The sequence below is a fragment of the Cynocephalus volans genome, chromosome 9 (genome assembly GCF_027409185.1).
Source record: "Cynocephalus volans isolate mCynVol1 chromosome 9, mCynVol1.pri, whole genome shotgun sequence".
NCBI lineage: Eukaryota > Metazoa > Chordata > Mammalia > Dermoptera > Cynocephalidae > Cynocephalus > Cynocephalus volans.
Genome location: NC_084468.1, coordinates 150,336,689 through 150,357,386, shown reverse-complemented (window position 1 = coordinate 150,357,386; position 20,698 = coordinate 150,336,689). Strand labels below are relative to the sequence as shown.

The 20,698-nt window shown below is 51.9% G+C and overlaps 1 protein-coding gene across 1 annotated transcript in view; it reads right to left on the bottom strand.

The window, feature by feature from the left end:
- The window catches only part of PYGB (glycogen phosphorylase B), a 51,563-nt gene that overhangs the window by 9,594 nt on the left and 21,271 nt on the right, over nt 1–20,698 (bottom strand). Inside the window, exons 3-14 of the mRNA XM_063107894.1 lie at nt 16,765–16,843; nt 14,395–14,498; nt 11,412–11,543; nt 9,661–9,772; nt 9,160–9,242; nt 7,337–7,480; nt 6,682–6,774; nt 5,543–5,689; nt 4,510–4,673; nt 3,447–3,561; nt 2,259–2,360; nt 1,445–1,592 (exon numbers count right to left, since the gene is read on the bottom strand). Of these exons, the coding sequence (XP_062963964.1) occupies nt 1,445–1,592; nt 2,259–2,360; nt 3,447–3,561; nt 4,510–4,673; nt 5,543–5,689; nt 6,682–6,774; nt 7,337–7,480; nt 9,160–9,242; nt 9,661–9,772; nt 11,412–11,543; nt 14,395–14,498; nt 16,765–16,843 (1,423 nt within the window). The remainder of the gene's footprint in view (nt 1–1,444; nt 1,593–2,258; nt 2,361–3,446; nt 3,562–4,509; nt 4,674–5,542; nt 5,690–6,681; nt 6,775–7,336; nt 7,481–9,159; nt 9,243–9,660; nt 9,773–11,411; nt 11,544–14,394; nt 14,499–16,764; nt 16,844–20,698) is intronic.

Genomic DNA, 20,698 nt, shown 5'->3' with positions numbered 1-20,698 from the left:
AGCACTCTGAACAACAGGGAAAATTGACCCATAACAGTCAAAACCAAGACACAGCAATAAGAATCAGTCATGATAAAGAAAATCGGCCTATGGTGGGCTTCTCCACACCAACACCCGCCCTCAGGATGGGGCAGTGCAGGCACCCAAAGTTCCTCAAGGAAAAAGTGAAGCAGGACTGGCATGTCCCACCAAACTCTTTAGGACTCACAGCAACTGGCTGCTCTGAGCAGGCGAGCCCTCGTGGAGGACCAGCGGGGTCAGGCGGGACCCTGCAGAGTGCTGCTGGTTAGCACTGAGTGTACCTGTCTGCAGACCGAGACGAGAACAGCTGGAAACAGGAGACAGGGCGAGCGCTGGCATGTGTGCGCCAACACGCCCACACACGTGCACACACACAGACACAGGAAAGGACGAGGCAGGAGGACACAAGCCCGGTGGCCACCCCACCTAAACCCGTAGCTGGGAACCACGGGGCACCCTTCCAGGCTAATGAGCGCGTAGCAGCAGAAGCCACGGAAGCACAAAGGCAAACACTGAAAGAGGCTGTGATGACTGCATGGGGGCCAGGGTGGGGGGAAGGCGAGGGCACCAGCGCCTCTCACTGCTGCCCATCCCCAGGGGCACTCGGAGACACCATGGCGGAGGTGCAGAACATCAAGACTAGAAGAAAAACAGGACGACACTGAGGTTCCCATGAACTGCTGTGTGGCCGGGAAGTCACAGGCCGCAGCAAGGACTCCCTCGGCCTCTGCACAGACCTCCGGCATGCATCCTGTTAGTACACGCCTCAGGGGTCGAGGTTCCTCTACCTGGTCCAGGCTTATTTTTGGGTACAGAAGATCTAATGTTCCTGAGAGGAGCTCTGTATATTGAAGTGAATGTTTGTTTCCTTTGGTTTTTAAAATATCCTCTCTCTTACATTACAAAATTTTAGAAACCTAGTTTTTCTTTAAAGTTTTATTATCTATTTATAAACCTAGCAAATGTTCATATTTACTTTTAGAGGGTCTTTAATCCATGTTTGTTCTCATAATTAAATGTCCTTAAAGAATTTATGCAGGTACATACATCAATTTAACATGTACTATTTTACGCTTTGTAAGTATACTTGAAATGCCTCTAACAAGCACAGCCTTTCCAAATAAGATAAGTCTGATAGAGATAATAACTAAATTTAAAATAAAAACTAAACTGAACATAAAACCCAGCCTCGGCGTCCCATGAAGTCACGCCTCCGCCAAGGCTCCACAGAGGCCTCACGACCCACGCACTGTGCACCTGCTCCTGTCCCCCAGGCCCTGGCTCCGAGCGCACAGAACAACACACGGCGACTTCTTGAAGTCAACAACATGCCGTCCACACCCAACTGGGTGAGGAAGGCCAGGGTCCAAGGACAGCAGCCAGCACGCCCTGAGCTGGCTGGAGGTGGCGTGGTGGCACTCACGGTTGTACAGGGTGACCACGTGCAGGCAGTTGAGCAGCTGCCGCTTGTACTCGTGGATCCTCTTCACGTGCACGTCGAACATGGAGGAGGGGTTGATCTTCACCTTGTACTCCCTCTCCAGGAAGGCGGAGAACTTCAACTTGTTTTCCTGGAAGAATGACGGAGAAGAGTGGCTGCTCCAGGGGAACGTGTCTGTCCTGTCACGAGTCCCCGGCAGCAGCGGCGGGGCACAGAGACAAGGGGGTGGGTGGGGGCAGAGATGGCATGAGAAGAAGAGGAGGAAGGGTGACACTGAAAAGGGTGGCAGGCATACATGAAAACTAGACCAGGAAGCTGGAGCCGAGCAGAAGGGCGAGGAAAGGGCAGAATGAAGGAACCGCGAGTGTAGCGCGCGGGCGGTGAGGACGCGGGGGAGGCGGGAACAGTTTAAAGGACAAAAGGGAGGAACTTTCTGGGCTTCCAGGACAAGCTGCCGGCACAGCAGAGAGGCGGGCGGCCCGCGCCACCCAACACCACCTGGTGCCGCCCTCGCTCCCGCCCTCATTCCTGTCAGGCTGACAAGGCCACGGCCACTGAAGCCGGCACCGTGCCAGGATGGGCATCTAGAGGCTTCCTCCCTACGAACTGCTCAGGCCTGGCCTGGGAGTCCGCACTCGCCCGCCGCTGTGTGACCTGCGGTCAGTCGGGGTCCTCAGCTGGAAAGCTGCCTGACACCCTCGCTATCAGGGACCTTTCCCAAGTCCCTGCTGAGGTGCCGGCGGGTTCACACAAGAACCACACTGGGCCTGGGGGACGGGGGACCACGGCGGCCCACCTGCTTGACTTTGGCCACGTCCCTGATGAATGCCTCGTCATTGATGAGTGGCAGCAGCTTCTTCAGCTGGCTCAGGTCAGTCAGGAAATCCTCCCCGATTTTCTGGGGAACAGACATGGCCACGTGGTTTCTGTTCACACAGCCTCAGCCTCCTGCAGCTGGCCTCCTCTCTGGCCACCACCCTGCCAGAGGCTGTCCTCCTGCCGCTCTGCCACCCATGCCTCTGCCTCCCTCCTGACGGCTGCTCACTCTTCCAGGCTCTCAGACCTCCCCCTTGCTGTGGCCGCATGGCCGCCTGGGCAGCCTGCTGGCCTCCTTCCCAGTCAGACCTGCGCACACTCCTTGAGGCTCTTCAGGGTGCCCAAGTCCTGTCAACTCAACTGTCCACAACAATGCCTGAGCCTCCCTCGGTTGCCAGTCTCCAGGGCTCCTTGATGTAGGCCTGAAACCAGGGGCCAGCCTGGCCAGCTCCTCCTCGCCACCCCTCCACCTGCACGTCCACCACCACCACTACCAGGAACGGACAGGTACCTTCTCCCCTATCTTCTCCACACACTAGGAGGATGGTCGCTTCAAAATTAGCATCTCATCCAGGACCCTCCTGCTTCAGGCTTCCTGCTGCTGCCTGCAAATACCTCGGCCATCTCTGCCTCTCTTCATTCTGCCCCACCTGGGCCCTTCTCAGAGCTGTACTGGTCCTCCAGCCCCTGGCTGGGCACGGGGCATTGGACCACATGTGCCCCCAGAGATGCTCCTGGCTACCTCCCAACCTATCCGGGCTTCAGACCTCGGCTTTCTCAGAGCCCCAGACAGCAGCCTCCTGCTGCCACTGGTTGCAATCCTCAACTCTAGCATGCGGCTTGGCACTAAGAGTGCTCGTCCCCTCCCGCTTCTGAGTAGCACAAGTAGATAAACTGCCGTGTCTCTGGACTTGTCCCAGCAGTCAACCACCTGTGCAGCAGCACCCCAGCCCTGCCTAAAGATGGGAACTGGGGCTGCTCGCCGACTGCTAGCCCCAGACCAACACATTGTGTCCAGGGACCTCACCCTCATGTCCAGGAGCCACTGCTGGTCAGCACATAAGGAACTGAGATCCCTGCCCCTGGGCACCCACTCAGCACGGGCTTGACAATCCTGCCCAGCAGCAGCCACGGCCTCAGACCTGGGCCCCAAGGCGGGGCTGCTCACCTCCACGATGGCGTCAGCCAGTCCTGGGTTGCACAGCAGCAGCCACCGTCGGGGTGTGATACCGTTTGTCTTGTTCTGGAACTTCTCCGGCTCCAGCTCATAAAAATCCTTAAAGCTGCGAACAGAGAATAGGGAATGGTCACAAACACTGTTTTCAACCAGGTGAGCAGAAGAACAAAAGGACCTTTGAAGGAAAGCTCTGGGAGGTGCTGAAGAGGGCTCCTGTGCTGTCTCCTGAAAAGGAAGCGATGTTGCCACAGCCGCAGGTTTCAGGAGCTGGGAGACTGTGGCTGACTCTCCAGAGCCATCTCCACTGTGTGGCTGGCACTAGCTATGACCTCACGGAGTGGTCTACACAGAAACAGTGGTCTGGTCATGGCAGTGGGGACTGTACAAGCTTTAGAGCTCAAGAAAATGGGCTCAGTTTCTTCATCTGTAAACTAAGGGAAACACCCACCTCAGACGCTGCTGTGGGATTAACACACAGAGCTCCTTGGCCCAGCACCCAACACAGAAGCCCCTCCACACGGACCAACTTGGTCCACACTTCCTCCCACCCCAGGTGCTGCCAGCCTGGTGTTCATAGCAGGTGCTCAACATACATCTGCATCTGGTGAAAGGATGGAAGGAAGGAATCCCTGGATCACATCCCACCTGAGAGGGAAGTCAAGCTCTGACCCAAGAATCCCACCTTCTGCTCAGCAGCAAGCCTGGGCTGTCGTGCCCTTGCCCTCCCCCTGCCCAGGCCCTGCGTGCTGAGCCTCAGGTGGGGTGTCTGTGGCACTTAGCCAGTGGCAGATGGACCAGCAGCACAGGAAGGGAAAGCCGTCTCCCCAGCACTGCCCACTGGGTCAGAGCTCCAGAGGCCCTCGTGTCTGGCCAGTGTGCAACTCCGGCAGGGAGCCCTGGGCAGCTCCGTCATTCCCACAGAGGCAGCACATTAGCCACCCCACCCCAGAGGTCACGGTGTGTGTAGTATGTGGCAGGCGGTTCCAGAGGCAGGACTGATGTCGGAAAGGAGGGCCCCCACCCTTGCCGGCTTAGGCAGGTACCCCCCACTCACACAGACTGTTTCACAATCTCCGAGTGGATCCTGGCCACGCCGTTGACAGCATGGGAGCCGATCACACACAGGTGGGCCATGTTGATACGTTTACAGTCCCCTTCCTCGATCACAGACATCCTTCTCAAGCGGTCCATGTCCCCAGGAAATAGGGCGGCCACGTGCTAAGGCCAAGACAGAGAAAGCCATGGGGGTGACCCAGCAGCTCCCCCATGAGAGAACAGTGCTACTGACCAGAGAACAGTGTGCTACTGCCTGTGGGAAGTTATACTTCCTCCAGAAATGTGGAAGGCTGCTATGTTCAGACCTGCACTCCAGCGCCCCCAGCCCAGCACACACTTCAGACACACCCTGCAGGGACCCCGGTTCTAGGAGGAAGCCCACCTGACAGGCCCTGGGCCCCACCTACAGACCCACAGGGCTGCTCTGAGGAAGACAGGCACCCCGCAGGGTGGAGGACATGCCATTCAATTTATGAGGAGGGGCTGGACCGGCTGCCCCCGATAATCTGTGCAGCATTCAACCACATCCTCACCAAGAGGGTAAAAAGGAAGCTACAATTACACCTGAGTTCCTGGTTCCTCTCTGCAGGCAGCACAGAAAGGACATTTGGGGCTGTGTTTCTCCATAGCCCTAATGATGCTAGGATGCCCACAGGACAGAGATCTGGCACCCAGGAAGACACACCTACTTCTAAAGCCTGCTTGGGAATGGGAAAGTTTTGAAGAAGACATTAGTCCACGACTCTCACATACAGAGAGAGCAGAGGTCTAGGTGTGGGAACAGCTCTGCCAGGTGACACCCCAGACCCCAAATGTCCTCTGAGAAACAGAGGCTACTCTGGTTCAAGGAGTAAAGCATCTTCTCTCCCAGACCAGAAAGGTGGAAACTGCCACAGCCTGCACCCCCACCTGTCACAAGAGGAGGGGCTATTGACTCGGTGGAGCCTGCCACAGCCTGTGCCCCCACCCATCACAAGAGAGGAGGGGCTGTTGTCACAGTCTGCACGCCCACCCGTGGGTCCGATGCTCACATCCAGGTGCCTCTGGTTGATGGCGTAGATTATGTCCAGGTGCCGTGGCAGCAGCTTCTCAAACATGGACACGGGCCAGCGCTCCAAAGCCTCGGGCAGCACCGTGTGGTTGGTGTATGCACAGGTCTTCTTTGTGATTTCCCAGGCCTAGACCATTTAAGAACATCCCAGTGTGTGTGTGTTGTTTAGAAACAAGCAGCTCTTTGCCCAGATGCCTGGCAAGGTGACATCCATCGCCATCTGCTCTTCAAGGCCTGTCAAGGGCCTTCTCAAGGCCTCTAGCCACCCTATGCCCCTCACTCTGCTGACGAGACCCTGTGAGTTTTACACCCGATGTGGCGCACATACATACGTAGAGGAATAATACTCACCTACTTTTTTTCAATTTTCCTTCTGTAAGCCGCTGTTTATTGGCAATTAAAAGACCACTGGGCAGTTTTCTGTTCATTTCCACTAAACTGACCTGACACCCACACTGGTCACAATGTGGCTAGACCCTACTGGCCAGGACTGAGGGATCCGTGCCCACCCTCTGGTTTCCAGAAAACAGAGTTTAAAAAGTGTTTCGTGGTTTTACATGTCAATTTAGCTAAGACTAGGTTAAAATAATCCGCTATACTAAAAATCTAGGACTGAAATAAATTGAGCCATGAGGACCAGCCCATAAAGATGGGAACTATGTACTCCTTAAAACCTAACATTTCTGGGTTTTTTGCCAAACTTCAAGATGAGAAAACATCTCTTAGAAGCCCTAAAAGTGTTAGGATCCTTTCCTTGTCTCTTCTGTACCCTCCCACCCTTGTCCCCATGACTTCCCCATCCCACAGAATGTCCATCTCCTGGAACCAGACCCCTCCCCAGAGCCACATGTCTCTCGAGGGTGATGTGCACACAGCACTGCCCGGGCCCAGGGAGAGTCTCCCACTCCCTAGGACTAGCTGAACCACTCGTGACTGTGGCTTGCATCATCTCAGATGTCTGGGGTGGATGGCGTCACCCACATCCAGGTCTGGGGGACACCCCATTGCTCACGTTTGGGTCTGGGGGACCTCATTGCCCAGGTCTGGGTCTGAGGGGGACCCTGTTGTTCACATCCTGGTCTGGGGATGTCACTGTCTCCCCTTCTCCCCAGCACTCACCTTGTCCCAGTCCACCTTCTCCACGTCCACTAGGATCCGCATGAGCTCAGGGATGGAGAGGGCCGGGTGGGTGTCATTCAGCTGGATGGCCACCTACAGTCCACGTGAGGGGTGCCATTCAGTTGCCTCATCCAGCATGGGCACCCGCAGGGGTCAGCACATGCAGCCCCAGGTATGAAGGAGCCTGTCCATCCCACTGTATCGCATAGGAGCCCAGAGAGCTCAGAGCGGTTTGGGGAGGAAGCCGGGAGGACACCACCAGCTCTGCACCAGGTGTGCCCCACGGCAGGTGTGCCCTAGAGTGGGTGTACTCTGCAATCGAGCAGGGGGCAGTTGCGGGACCCACAGCCCTCCTGCCTCAGTGCTGGGGGCTCTCTCTCTAGGATATGACAGTTGAGTTTAAAATGACTGCACCTGGCCTGCCAAAGGCATCTGGCTTCGCCACAAGAGCCTTTTACATGCCCCTTCCTGCCTTGACTCATAACCACGCCAGTGGCCCTTATCCTGGGAGAAAAGTCCCGGGTAGGGTCCTGGCCCAGGATGGCAAGACTCCAAGATAAGGGGGTGCTGCTGCAGCCACGAAGAAGAAAGCTCAAGGGCCTGAGAATGTCCTGTCTCTCTGGCACGGGGCTCGCTCCCCCATCGCTCAACATACCTTGTCTGGAAACGTCTCGAAACAGGTTCTCACTGGGTCTCGGCAGCCGAACTTGGACGACTTGAAGCGGCGAATGATGTCCTGGAGGGTTGCGGCCACCACGAAGTACTCCTGCTTCAGGCGGAGCTCCTTTCCCTCAAAGAACTGCAGACACAGGGCCGTGCAACACCCACCATTCCCTGACAGAGCGGCCAGCGCAGCAGCGCACAGAGCCACCCCAGACTCGGGGGGGGGGGGGGGGCAAGGCTGGGAGAGGTCCTGCAGGTCCCACTTGCCCCTCACGATCCTAGGCAATTCCTATCCCTCAGGAGGCCCAGGTCAGGAGACCCAGCTCAAGGACATGGCAGGGATGGTGAATGGCCTAGCCCGGCCCGCCTGACGCCAAGGCCCACATGTGCACCTCAGACAGGGAGGGCATGCCAGCACAGGGCCACACCACACATGTGACGACCACTGGGACACAAAGTGTCTCTTCCATCAGCAGGGACAGGGCCGAGCCGCGAGGAGTGCCACAACTGCTCAGAAGCTGCCCTGTCCGAGGGGCAGGCATTATGGAAATGCATGACACTTGAAGCTCTGGACCTGCTGAAGTCCAGAACCAACGCTTCTGCCAGTATGTGTGCATGTATTACTTCGATACAATAGAAGGTCAACTTTAAAAAACGCACGGCCCTCTTGGATAGGCAGATTCCAAGACTGCTGCAGGTAGCAACAGCAAAAGCCACTGGAGGCTAGATGCAGGCGACAACAGAGATCGTAGCTGCTACCACCAATTGCATGTGATGGGCACACGCCAAGCACCTTCAAACATCCAGCATCTCTGCAGGAGAGGTACCGCCATCCCCAATGGACAAATGGACCACCTAACCCTGGGGGAAGCAGCATCATGCGCTGGGAGAGTAGACACAGGCTGCAGCAAGGCCTGATGGCTCCCGCATCCACCATGAGGAGTCGGGGGCACCAGCGGAGGCCCAGCCCTGGGGAGCGGCTGAGAGCCAAACAGTGTTCGCGGGGGCAGCAGATAAGGGAGAGGAAGCAAAGGACTTCTGTGGAATATACTATAAAGCATATGTACTTCACAGGGCCTGGTTTTCCAAAGCCTTGCAGTTTCAAATGTTGGACCTTGCAAGGACTTGAAATTTCCCTCAGGCTATAAGTCTCTGTTGCAAGATAAGGATTGTGGCACAGCAGGTTGCTGGCTCAAGGACAGACTAGTTACTGCTGGTTATGTAAAGATACTGAGATTGCTGTTAAGAAGGAATGTTTGCTAAGATCAAACTGTTGTTGATAGGACCACTTAATTGCCTTACTGGAATGTCATCTGGCTTGTTTCACTGAAAGTTACCAGCCTATACTGTTAAACTATAACCCCACCTATGTCTCTTCCTCTAACTTCCTGGTCTGGAAAATAAATGCAGGAAAAAAACCCCAAATTGGTGTTAATTTCCCAAAAGGAAGGGATGGCTCTCGCTTGAGCGTCCCAAAGGGAGATTAATCACTTCAGGGCCTCTCACTGCTCGAAAGAGATGGGCTTTGAGTAATCCTTTGCATCTCCATCACCCAGGGGAAGTGGGGTGACAAATCCATGAGGGACAAAGTAATGCAAAGCAACAGACCTCCTTACGAACTCTTTTATGGGAGGGAGGGCCAAAGAGAGACAGTGACAGGCATATGTGGACTCGCTGTACTTTGCCACAAACAGCTGTGCTGCCCCAGCCCCCAGGAGCAGTCCACGCACACACGTGGTGGCAGCGGGCTCTGCTGGAGGCCCTGCCCTCCACCCCTCGATCCTGGGAAGAGACTCAGCCACGTGAGCTACTCACATTGTCGTTTGGATACAGGACTCTGGAGATGTTCTCAGCCAAGTTCCTATCCAGGACTGCCTCGATGTAGTCTCCCACGTTGACTGGAAGAGACAGGTGGTCACACGTGCCTCCTCAGCACCACTCCTGCTTGGCTGCCACTGAGAAGGCCGAGGTGCCCCCAAGCTGCCGCTGCTGCGCTTCATCTCACCCCCACCCCTCAGGGGGCGCTGGCCCTCTCCTGCAGCATCCCACACACCAGCATGACACCAGCCCTTGCTCTTTCCTCAGGGGACGTGGTCTGAATGAGCATGACCCTGGGGCCTGGGTATCTGGTCCACTCTGGCTGTGGGCCCTCCCCACACTGTACGTGCAGCCTCGCTCTCCACAAAGGCCCCAGCATGCCCAGAGGAGGAGCCACGCCAGCTTCTGCGGCTGTGACAGCACAGGGGGGACAAGGGCTGTGGGAACAAGCCACCCAAATGGGGACAAGAGAGCAGGGTGGCTGCCAGCTGCACGTACAGTCCTGCAGCTTGAAGTCGTTGGGCGCCTTGGCAGACCACAGCCTCATGGTGTTGACGGTGTTGTTCCTGTAGCCGGGAACTGGCGTGTCATAGGGCATGGCGAGCACCACCTAGACATGGAGAAGACGCACGGCCTGTGTCGGCGAGGACCTGGCCATCCTTGCTGTCTGCCTCGCTTGCCCGCCAGCTCTGCACCTTCTGCCAGAGCACGCTTGCCCACACTGAGCCCCAAGGTCCCCACCCAGGCCTGCCCTGTGGTACCGCGCAGCCGTCCTGAGCGAGGCCACCTGGCAGAGCCACAGCTCCACCTCACCACGTTCCCCAGACCATGTGTCTCCTTCTTCAACATGCTATTGGCTGAGGACTCCCCGTCCCCACGCCTCAGGTGCTGCTGCACTGGCCTGCCCCTCCCTCCCTCAGCCCTCCCACCTTCTCTCTCCTTGCTCAACTCTGCTTTAGCAATTCAAGGACTCAGCCTTCTCCCAACAAATGACTTCTATTCAGACCTCCTCATCCCAGCACCTGCAGCAAGGCTCCTCCCGTCGGGTGCCCTGCCCACTGCCCTCCACGCACCCAAAACAGTCCCGGCAGAAACACAGCCGTGCTCTCCGCCCCAGCTGACAGCTCCCACCCACCCAGCCCCATAGATTCCCCTGGAGTCCCATCTGTGCAATGACATCAGCCCCACTCCTGCCGGGCGCTCCCGTGGGCGCACACTCAGGCCCGCTCGCGGTGGTGAGTATGGGGACAACGGAGGTTTTACCATGTCGACAAGCAGGTCCACCAGGACTGAAACCCCAGAACTATGTTTTCCTTCCCATCTGCCAACCTGCCCCTGCCCCACATGGCCATGCCCAAGCGAGCAACACATCTCTAGCAGAGCGTCCCAGCCCCCCTGCTCCCTCTGCCAGCCCTGGGGTGAAGCCCCTCATGATGCCCACCAATTCTTGGACACTGCACCCCCTCCTCTGCTTTTTCAAGTTAAGCACAACTTTTCATGCATTTTCTGCCCCCACAACATGGCTCCAGCCTGCTCTAGCCCAATGTACCCCATTTAAACTACATTCCGGAAAGTCAGGGCAACAACCCTGTACGCCACCACTTCCCAGGGTCCAGGCTTGCCTGTCCCTCCTCCTCCCGCACCTCACGATGACTTCCACACAGCCTGTCCTGCTGGCCCCTCCAGAGGCCAGAGGCCCCAGGAGGCTGAGTGGCAGGTTCCCGTCAGGGCCGGCGGGGAGGGAGCCTGGCCCTGTTCTGGGACACGTGCCCAGGCCTCGCACACATGCCCCGGGCTCTGGTGGCCCAGACGCTTTCCCAAGAGCTGTGGGCTGCACGTGGCTCCAGCAGGGGAGCGAGCAGTGCACAAGCTCATGGAACCCTCCACAGGGGCAAGTCTGCCTGGGTCAAAGCCTTCATCCCCACCCGCTGGCCATTTCGCAGCCATGGCGGTGTGTGAACGGCAGCGAGCGCGCGATCTCTGGCTGCCGGTCTCGACCCCACACAGCTCTGCTGAGCTGCAGTGGCTTAACACATGGCCTCCTCTCTGCTGTGCTCAGCAACTCCCACTGTTTGGAAAGGTCCCATCAAGGTGTAAGAACTGGGCATATGAGTTGAATTAAACCTCCCCCAGCTTCTACACTGCATTAAGTCCTCCAGGGAAGCAGCAAGCCCCCCCACTCCCAGAAAGATGTCAAGGTAATGATGAGAGAACTGCAGGGCGGCCCTTGCCCAGCTCTCGACAGGTACCTGCGTGTCCAGCCACTTCACACCTGTGGGCGTGTGCTCCACTCGCCCGTAGAAGTGCACAGGAAGCATGTACTCGGGCCGGGCCTTCTCCCAGGGGTTGCCATAGCGCAACCAGTCGTCAGCCTCTTCGACCTAAAAAGGGGCGGTGGTGAGATGCGTCCCACAGGAGAAGACATCAGGTGCCAGGCCACCACCCAGTCTTCGGCCCATGCCCAGCACAGAAACAGAACTACAGCCTGTTTATGACGTAAAGATTTCCAATTCCAGTCAAGCCATGTGTTTTAAAATGAACAGTTTGGACTACTAAAGTAAAAAACTCATATAAAATTCAGAAACATACATCCAAATAAAAGGACGCTACAAACACCTGGATTCTCCACAAAAAGGAACGAAGCACTGACACATGAAAACACTGAGGTGAAGGAAGCCAGTCGCAAAAGGCTACACCTCGTATGATCCCACGCACAGGAAATGCCCAGAACAGGCACATCCAGAGACAGAGCAGTGAATGGAGCCTGGCACGGGGTGTGACTGTGAATGGCTGCAGCGTTTCTTTTTGGGGTAATAAAAATGTTCTGGATAGGAGCGGTGATGCTTACCCAACTTTGAATATGCTAAAAACAACTTATATTTCAATAAATCTGTTATTAAAAAAATAGGAATCACTAGAAGACCCTGCTTTGAAAATGACACTGTAAATCCACACAGGCCGGGGCTGTGCTGGCGCCCGGAGAGGCTCACAGCTGGAGTGCCCAGGACATGCCATGCAGACGCTGCTTTTCTGCTACACCTTCCTCGAAGCAGCTTTTTTTTCAAAAACCATACCGAGTGGCATCCAAGACCAGTACATAAGCAAAAACCATTCCCATCAATAAAGTCAGAAGCAGCCCCACAGACTCAACCAACCCTTTCAGCAGAAGCATTCGGTGGGCGGCTCATCCCACCACCCTGTGGAATTCACTCTGCTTGCAAGCAAGGAATGAATTAATCTGGCACACCAGTGAAGGAGGAATTCCAAAGCATAAATGAAGTAAAATTTAAATGAGAACAAGTCTTTTCTCTTCAAATTAAACAAGCGACCCTAGCACGACACTTTGAAGGATTTTTTTTAATGGTTCTTACACAGAAGTAAGAAGTCGGCAGAGAGAGCGTTCCGGCTATGCTTTTAGGAAGGTGATGGCTTCAACACGCACCTCCCACAGTATTCCCGGCAAGACTTCTGTGTCTGGTGATCAATCCAGCTTTTTGACCTGGCGGCATTTCCTTGTCCATTAGTGAGACTCACCAAAGCCAAAGGAGCCTGACCATCTACTGCAGAGTAATTCCAGAGTCATCTACAGCAGCAGCATCTTCCCACAGACAAGGCCCCCCACCCAGCCCATGCCCCCCGCTCCTCACTCGGGCGCCACCTGGCCTGCAGCCCCGTCTGTCACGACTGCTCCCAAGCACTGCCTGCATTTATTTCTGCTACAGCTCAAGCCATTTAAAAGCCATTCTTCCTGACTATTGCCCATGAAGATGGGTGGGGGAAGGCAGGTTTGTCACTCATCGTCCTACCGTTAGGCAAGACAGCAAGTTGCAGGAGTGAGAACCATCCGAAGAGAAATGTCTGTGGTAAAAATCAGAACGCACCACCTTCCTGTTTATGGCCGTACTTCCAGCTAAGCAAGGAGGGGTCTCCGGGTGTCTGTCTCATAAACTCAGAAACTGCGCCGGGATGAGAGAGCCAGACGGGAGAGAGAGTGGACCACCAGCCGAGCACCTTCGCCCCTTCGCCCGGTGGAGCACAAAGGAAGCCCCTCAGAGGCTGCCGGGGGCGCCCTGCTCTCGTACGGCTGGAGAGAGCGTTTCCACGACCAAGCTGCGGACCCAAATCTGCTCTTTCTCTTCCAGCCACTACTCTTCTCTGCCAACATTTTATCATGAGCACTTTCAAACATCCAGAAACGTTCAAAGACTTGACGGTGAACATCCACTCGCCCACCCCAGGTTCTGTGCCCCTAGCTCCTGCTGTAACCGACGAATCGCTTCCCCTTCTGTCAGTCCAGGAAATTGGGGTGCATTTCCAAGTGAGTTGCAGACATCAGCACAGGTTCCCACTAAACATATCTTCGTGCATGCCTTACAGTTAAGATGTGTTTATTTTTTAGGTTAACTTCCTGCTGACCCAAGCCCTGCCCACACTCGGGACACATCCTGCGGCCAGGCTCTGTTTCACTGCCCTGACACTCCAAACCTCTTGATCCTAACCCCAGCCCTGCTTTATCTGAAGTGACTTCTGGAACCCAAACGACACTGAGTAAGCCACCCTCCACCCAGGTGGAATGGAGGACCTGGCTTCCCGTGGCCTGGCTGAGGACGGTGAGACACACTTGAGGCTATGCCCTCTTCACCGACGCTGTCCTGACCACCATGCCTGGCTGTACTTTAATGCTTTGAAGTCAAGACTCACTCTTCCTGGGAGCCACTGTTGTTGGGTCTGGCCTCCAACCCCACAGGATGCTGTTCCCTTACGGACGCCAGAGAGTGAAGGCGGAAGGTGGGAATGAAGCCTCCCTCCAGTAACTGCTTCTCTAACTCTCAAGGGCAATCATCTCATGAGGCGAAGCACAAGAACTCCACCCTTCGCTCCACATCTGGACACAGCTGGAAAACGAGCAGCAGCCCATGGCCTCTCACCCTCCAGCTGCAGATGGTCCTGTCTGGGGGTCTCTTGAAAGGCTCAGCCAGGCTTCTGTGTCCTCCCCCACCTGACATCCCCATCACCACATCGAAGCCACTTGCGAAGAGCCCACACAGGGACAACCTCGCCAGGGTCACACGGAGCTGCTGGGCAGCCTTGACCTGTTCCACTTTGCCCATGACCAGCCTGTCATCTCTCCAAGGAGTTTAAAGTACAAAAAGACAGACTGAAAGCAGTACTGTTTATTTTCTCGTGTAAACGAGTGCCTAGAAACCAGTGAAGAAACCAAATATCACCCACCTGCCAGCCATTGACAATCTTCTGGTTAAAAATCCCAAATTCATAGCGGATTCCGTAGCCGTATGCTGCCAGGCCCAAGGTGGCCATCGAATCAAGGAAACAGGCTGAAAAATCCAATCACAGGTCAAAGACAGTCAGCAGAATCGAGGCCCACTGGCATCAGTAGTGGTGACTGCAGCCAGCTTCAGGTTTCATGACAGGGAGACTAGACCCCACCACTCAGCCTGAGAGCCTAGGGCTATGCCAAGGAAATATCAATGGTGTGGAGGTGTTCACTCAGGGGTTGTGGGGAGCAGGGACGGAAGGTAAAGACTCCCACAGAGCGCCCAGGGAGGCGGGACCACTCCAAACGCAAAGTCCCCTCGGGCTAACTCGCTCTCAGACATCCGAACCTAGGTATGAAGCCTCCCCACCCACGGCATGCTCTAATTAAAGTCCACGTGGTTTAGGTTGCGGGACACAGCACAAAACCTCTCCCTCCACCATGTCAGTGAGGCAGGCACAGGAGCAGGGCTGGTGAGCACATCTCATGTCCCTAACACCCAAACACCTGAGCTCCTAAGTGCCACCACGGTCCCCAGGAGGTGGCTGGAGCAGCATGTCACCAGATTGAACTTTTCTCTGATCAAAACGTCTTGAAAAACAGACAAAACAAAAACAGTGTTTTGAATAAATATCTAGAAGGCAACCTTAGTAAAATTCTGGGTTGAAAAAAAAGAAAGGGAAAAAAATCCACATGGAACACTAGCGCATAAAATGTTGCCCTGTTCATCAAACCCACTCAGACGCCTTGGTGCCAGGCACTCTGCTGAGGGACAGTGATGAGGAAGGGAACAAACGTGAGCCCGGTGCTCATCCAGGGAACCCTCCTCACAGGGGGGAAACCGAAGATGAAGCCACAGTGGGCTTGGTGCTGCCCAGTCTGCCAGGGGCAGGAGTCCATTCACACCAAGCCACAGAGAGGGCTGGCGGGGGAGGTGGCACCCCAGGTCCAGGCCGGGCCAGAGGGGAGTGAAGGGACCAGCCCCGCTAACAGGTACCCGCCCCAGACCAGAGCCCATGGCTGTCACAACGCTCATTAAGGAACACAGGGAGCCGCAGCAGAGACAAAGGAGGCTGAAGCTTCCCTCTAGCTGAGGAAACCAGGTTCTGTGTTTACTGAGAAAGGACAAAGTAGGGGGTGGCAATGATCAATCAAATGTCGTGGGGCTGGAGACACAGAGTGGACTGAAACCCTAGCAGCTCAGTCCCTGGCCTTGCACTCAGGGTCCCTGGGACTGTGCTGTGTCGGCTGCCACAACGGGGTCTCATGGGAGGAAAGGGAGCTGCGGCACAATGTGCCTGGTCTGAGCTCGCATTTAAATGACACCGCAGGCCTGCATTTGAGAGCAGGATGTGGAGGACACATGTGGCTAGTGGCGTAGGGATGGCGGGGAACGCGTGCACATGCTTGCTGTACAGATCCATGTGCTGTCTTGTCTGAGAGAGACACGTTGCATTTATAACTTGAAGGACTGAAGACTTGAGGAGGGGCCTCCAGCCTCCCCCCACGCCCTGGGAGTTCCCTTCCCCTCGGTCCTCCCTCCCCCCACCCCACCCCCTGCAGCTGGGGGGGCGGGGCAAAGAAAAAAAGATTGGAAAACACACACACCCTAGGTAAATTTTAAGCCATGTACTCCATTTACAAAATGGCAACTTCCTAAGGGGCCATGATGAGAATGGCTCAGGGACAGGCCACCCTCCCACAGCCCTGCACACGCATTGCCAAAAATCCAAAATGTGCTCCAGACTTATGCCTGCTCTAGAAATAATGTCCCTGAGAGCCTTGAAGCACACAGCAAAACCAGGAATCACCATGAGACTCTTTCACACCCATGTTCTTAACCCAGCTCTCTTTCCCCAAAAAGGCTGGCAGAAGTAATCAAAACAGAAAACAACAAAACTGGGTGTGCTCTCGAATGCAGGGAGCCTCATCTGGAGGAGAGGCGCTCTGTGCCTTTGGGGCCCCGCTGGCTGCATGAAGCTGCATGTCCCACCCCTGCCATGAGCAGGGCTGCACTCACATGGTCTTCCTGCCCCTCTGTCCTTCCCCAAGGACTGGCATTTCAACCCTGGAAAGGGGTCAGCGCAGTAAGAACCCTTCCCAGCACCAGTTTACCCAACGCTCGCAAGCTTGGTCTTCTAAAACCATGAAGTGCCCTTTTAGGAAAGAAAACATGTATTTCCCAAATTTTTCCCTCCCGTGGCAAAGATCTTGACCTGAAGAACTTGCCCACCCACTCTTAGGCAATTTACCCCGACAGGGCAGAGTCAGGAGCACCCAGCCACCAGGTCAGAGAGGGCTCACGCTGCACGGGGGCAGCCGGTTACCTGCCAGCCGCCCCAGGCCTCCATTCCCCAGGCCGGCGTCCTCTTCTATCTCCTCCAGTTCTTCCAGGTCCAACCCCAACTGCGAACAAAACAGATGTAACGTTTTAATAACACTCACTGTTTTCCCTCAAATGACATCAAACGGGGTTAAAAACATCTCAATCTTGTGAGCTTACACTAAAAGTGAGTCTACTTTCCTTTAGACTTGAAAATCCAATGTTAAAATTTGACATTAAATCAATGATGGAAATGAAAGTTTCTAGGTATTTCAAAAACTGCTAAGAGTTAAAAGTCAAAATTAGACATGGTGTGATAGTCAAAGACTGCCAGGTTATTAAACTATTTATAGTGAATAGATTATAACAGGTGTCCTAAAATTGAAACCAATGGTTTTAGTAATTCTCTAATTTCACAAGGTCTAATGATATTTATGTGACATCTTTTTAAGCCAAAACCGGAAACACTTTCCCTGTGGTTGTTCCAATTGTATTCACACAGGCTTGTGAAATAGATAAGGCATGTTAAAAATCAGAGAGAAAACAACAAAGTCACAACCAATTATACTGACTTAAAAACACTCCAGAATGCAGATTTTAAGGCTCTCAATTACAGTATATGTATAAATATTCCATGAATCTAGCTTTAGTGTATGGATTTAACAAATTGCTCACATTATCCAGATCAATGGCTTTTAAACTTTTTGGTCTCAGGAGGACCCAAAGAGCTTTTGTTTATATGGGTTATATCTACCAGTATTTATCAAATTAGAAACGAAAATGCAGAAAAATTTTAAAGTATGTGTATGAATTCATTTAAAGTAACAATAAACCCATTTCATGTTAACATAAACAATGAAGTTCAATGAAAAATAACTACGTTTTGGGAAATAAAAAAATATTTACTGAGAAGAGTGGCAGTGTTTTCTATTTTATCTCTAATGAATCTTCTACTTCAGCATTCAATCTGTTGCAATACTACACATCACAGCTTCTGGAAAACTGTATACTCACGACAGAATGAGACTGAAAAAGGAAAATAACATCTTAGTGTCATGAAAGCAGTTCTGACGTAGTGGACCCCTTGAAAAGGGCTCAAGGACCCTGTTGGTCCCTGGACCACGCTTAGAAAATCTGATAAATTCCAAGGGGCGAAAAGACAGGTTGTGAGGAGATAAAAACATCAAAGTCATATATGATTTACTACATATTAAATAAACTGAATAGATTAACACATACAATAATCAGATTCAGAGTAAAATTTCAAAATATTGTGACTTAAGCTTAACTCCTAAAGTAGTTTCAAAGACTACGTGCCACCAAAAGTATTTTGGGTGTGTGGGCAAAGTAGGATTTGCCCAGTAAAACATTACCAGCTCAAAGTTAAGAAACATGTTTAACTACATTTTCCAAACTTATCTGACCATGGAAACTCTTATTAATAAAAAATCTATTATATTAAAAGACAAATACACTAAAGACAGGCTAAGAGTACATTTGGAAAAAGACGGTTAGTTTCTTCCTGTCTTTAAGTTGAATGCTGTAGGCACACTGACCCTAGCAGGACAAATGCTGCCTCGATCTGGAGAACATTCAAAAAGATGCAAAAAGTGGCTAATTGACAGAAAGTCTAAAACTCTGCTAAAGTGGGCTTCTGAACTGAAGACAGAAAAAGAGCACTTAACTGCACTCCTGAGCTTTTTTCCTTCATTGATATATAATTCATGTATCATAAAATTCACCACTCAAAGTGTACATTCACAAACTCGTACAACCATCACCACTATCTAATTCCAGAACTTCATCACACCAAAAAGAAACCTTGGACCCATTAGCAATCAATCCCCATTTCCTCTAGCCCCTGCCAGGCACTTATCTACTTTCTATTTTTATGGATTTGCCTATTCTGGATATTTCCTCTAAATGGAAATGCACAATATATCACCTTTTGTGACTGGCTTCTTTCAATTAACATGATGTTTTCAAGGTTCTTCCATGTTGTAGCATGTTTCCGTTTTGCTGCTTTTTCTTGGTGTGTAGTATTCCATTGTATGGCTAGACCACATCTAGTGTAACCATTTATCAACTGATGAATATTTGGATTGTTTCCACTTTTGGCTATTATGAATAAGGTTGCTATGAAATTCATATACAAGTTTTGCATAGACATATGTTTTCATTTCTCTCAGGCATATCCCTTGGAGTGGAATTGCTAGGTTGCATGGTAATTCTACGCTTAACTTTTTGAGTAACTGCCAGACCATCTTCCAAAGTGACTACAACATTTTTACAAACACAACAGGGAACCAATTTCTCTACATCCTAACCAACACATCCTCTGTTGTGATCAGTCACTCCTGCAGACGTGAAGTAACATCTCACTGTGGTTTTGATTTGCATGTCCCTGATAACTAGTGATGTTGAGCGTCTTTTCATGTGCTGGTTGTCATCTGGACATCTTCTTTGGAGAAATGTCTATTCAAGTCCTTTGCCCGGTTTTAAAATTTGTTTATCTTTTGCTGTTGAATTGTAAAAGTTCTTTATGTATTCTGGGTACTAGACTCATCAGATTTATGATTTACATTTATTTCCTCCCAATTTTTTTTTTTATTTTCTCCCATTTTGTAGGTTATTTTTTCACTTTCTTCATATTTCAAGCACAAAAGCTTTTAATTTTGATGAAGCCCAATATATGTTTTTTTTCTTTTCTTGTCTGTGCTTTTGATGTCATAACTAAGAAACTATTGGCTAATCCCAGGTTTATGAAGATTTATTCCTATACATTCTTCAAAAAGTTTTGTGGTTTCAGCTCTTTCGTTTAGGTCTTTGATCCATTTTGAGTTCATTTTTTACGTGGTGTGAGGTAGGGATCCAACTTCATTCATTTGCCATGTGGAAATCCAGTTGTCCCAGCACCAAGTGTTGGAAAGACTATTCCTTCTCCATTGAACGGTCTTTTAAACAGTCAATAGACCATATATGACACCAAAAGCCCAGGCAATGAAAGAAAAAAACAGACAAACTGGTCTTTATGAAAATTACAAACTTTTGTGCATCAAAGGACACTGTCAATCAACAGAGTAAAAAGGCAACCTACAGAATGGGAGAAAATATTTGCAAATCATATATCTAAGATATAAATATCCAAATAGAGAACTCTTAAAATTCAATAAAAACAAACAACCAATTCAAAAATGGGCAAAGAACTTGAACAGGCTTTTCTCAAGAAGATGTACAAAGGGCCCATAAGCCCATGAAAAGATGATTAACATCACTAGTCATTAGGGAAATGCAAATCAAACCCTCAATGAGATAGCACCTCATACCAATTAAAATGGCTACTACCAAAAACCAGACAATAACAAGTGCTGACGAGGAATTAGAAGAATTAGAATTCCTGTGCACTGTTCATAGAAATGTAAAATGGAATAGCATCTGTGGAAAACAGTATGGTGGTGACTCAAAAAATTAAAAATAGAATTATCATACGATCCAGCAATTCCACTTCTAATATATACTCAAAACTATTGAAAGCGGGGTCTTGAAGAATATTTGTGCATCCATTTCACAGTAGCATTATTCATGAGAGTCAAAAGGTGGAAGCAGCGCAGGCGTCCACTGACAGAAGAATTTGTTCTACCTATATGATGGGATATTACTCAGCCTTGAAAAGGAATAAAGTACTGACAGATGCTACCAACTGGATAAACCTTCAGGGCATTTTCCAATGTGAAATAAGACAGTCACAAAAGGACAAATACTATATAATTCCACTCACCCAAGGTACCTAGTAGAGTCAAACTCAGAGACGAGAAGTGGAATGGTGGTTTCAGGGGCTGACAGCGAGGAGAATGGGAGTTGTAGTTCACGGGCATACAGTTTGTTTGGGAAGATGAAAAAATGGTGGAGACTGGATGGTGCCGACGGTTGGAGAGCAG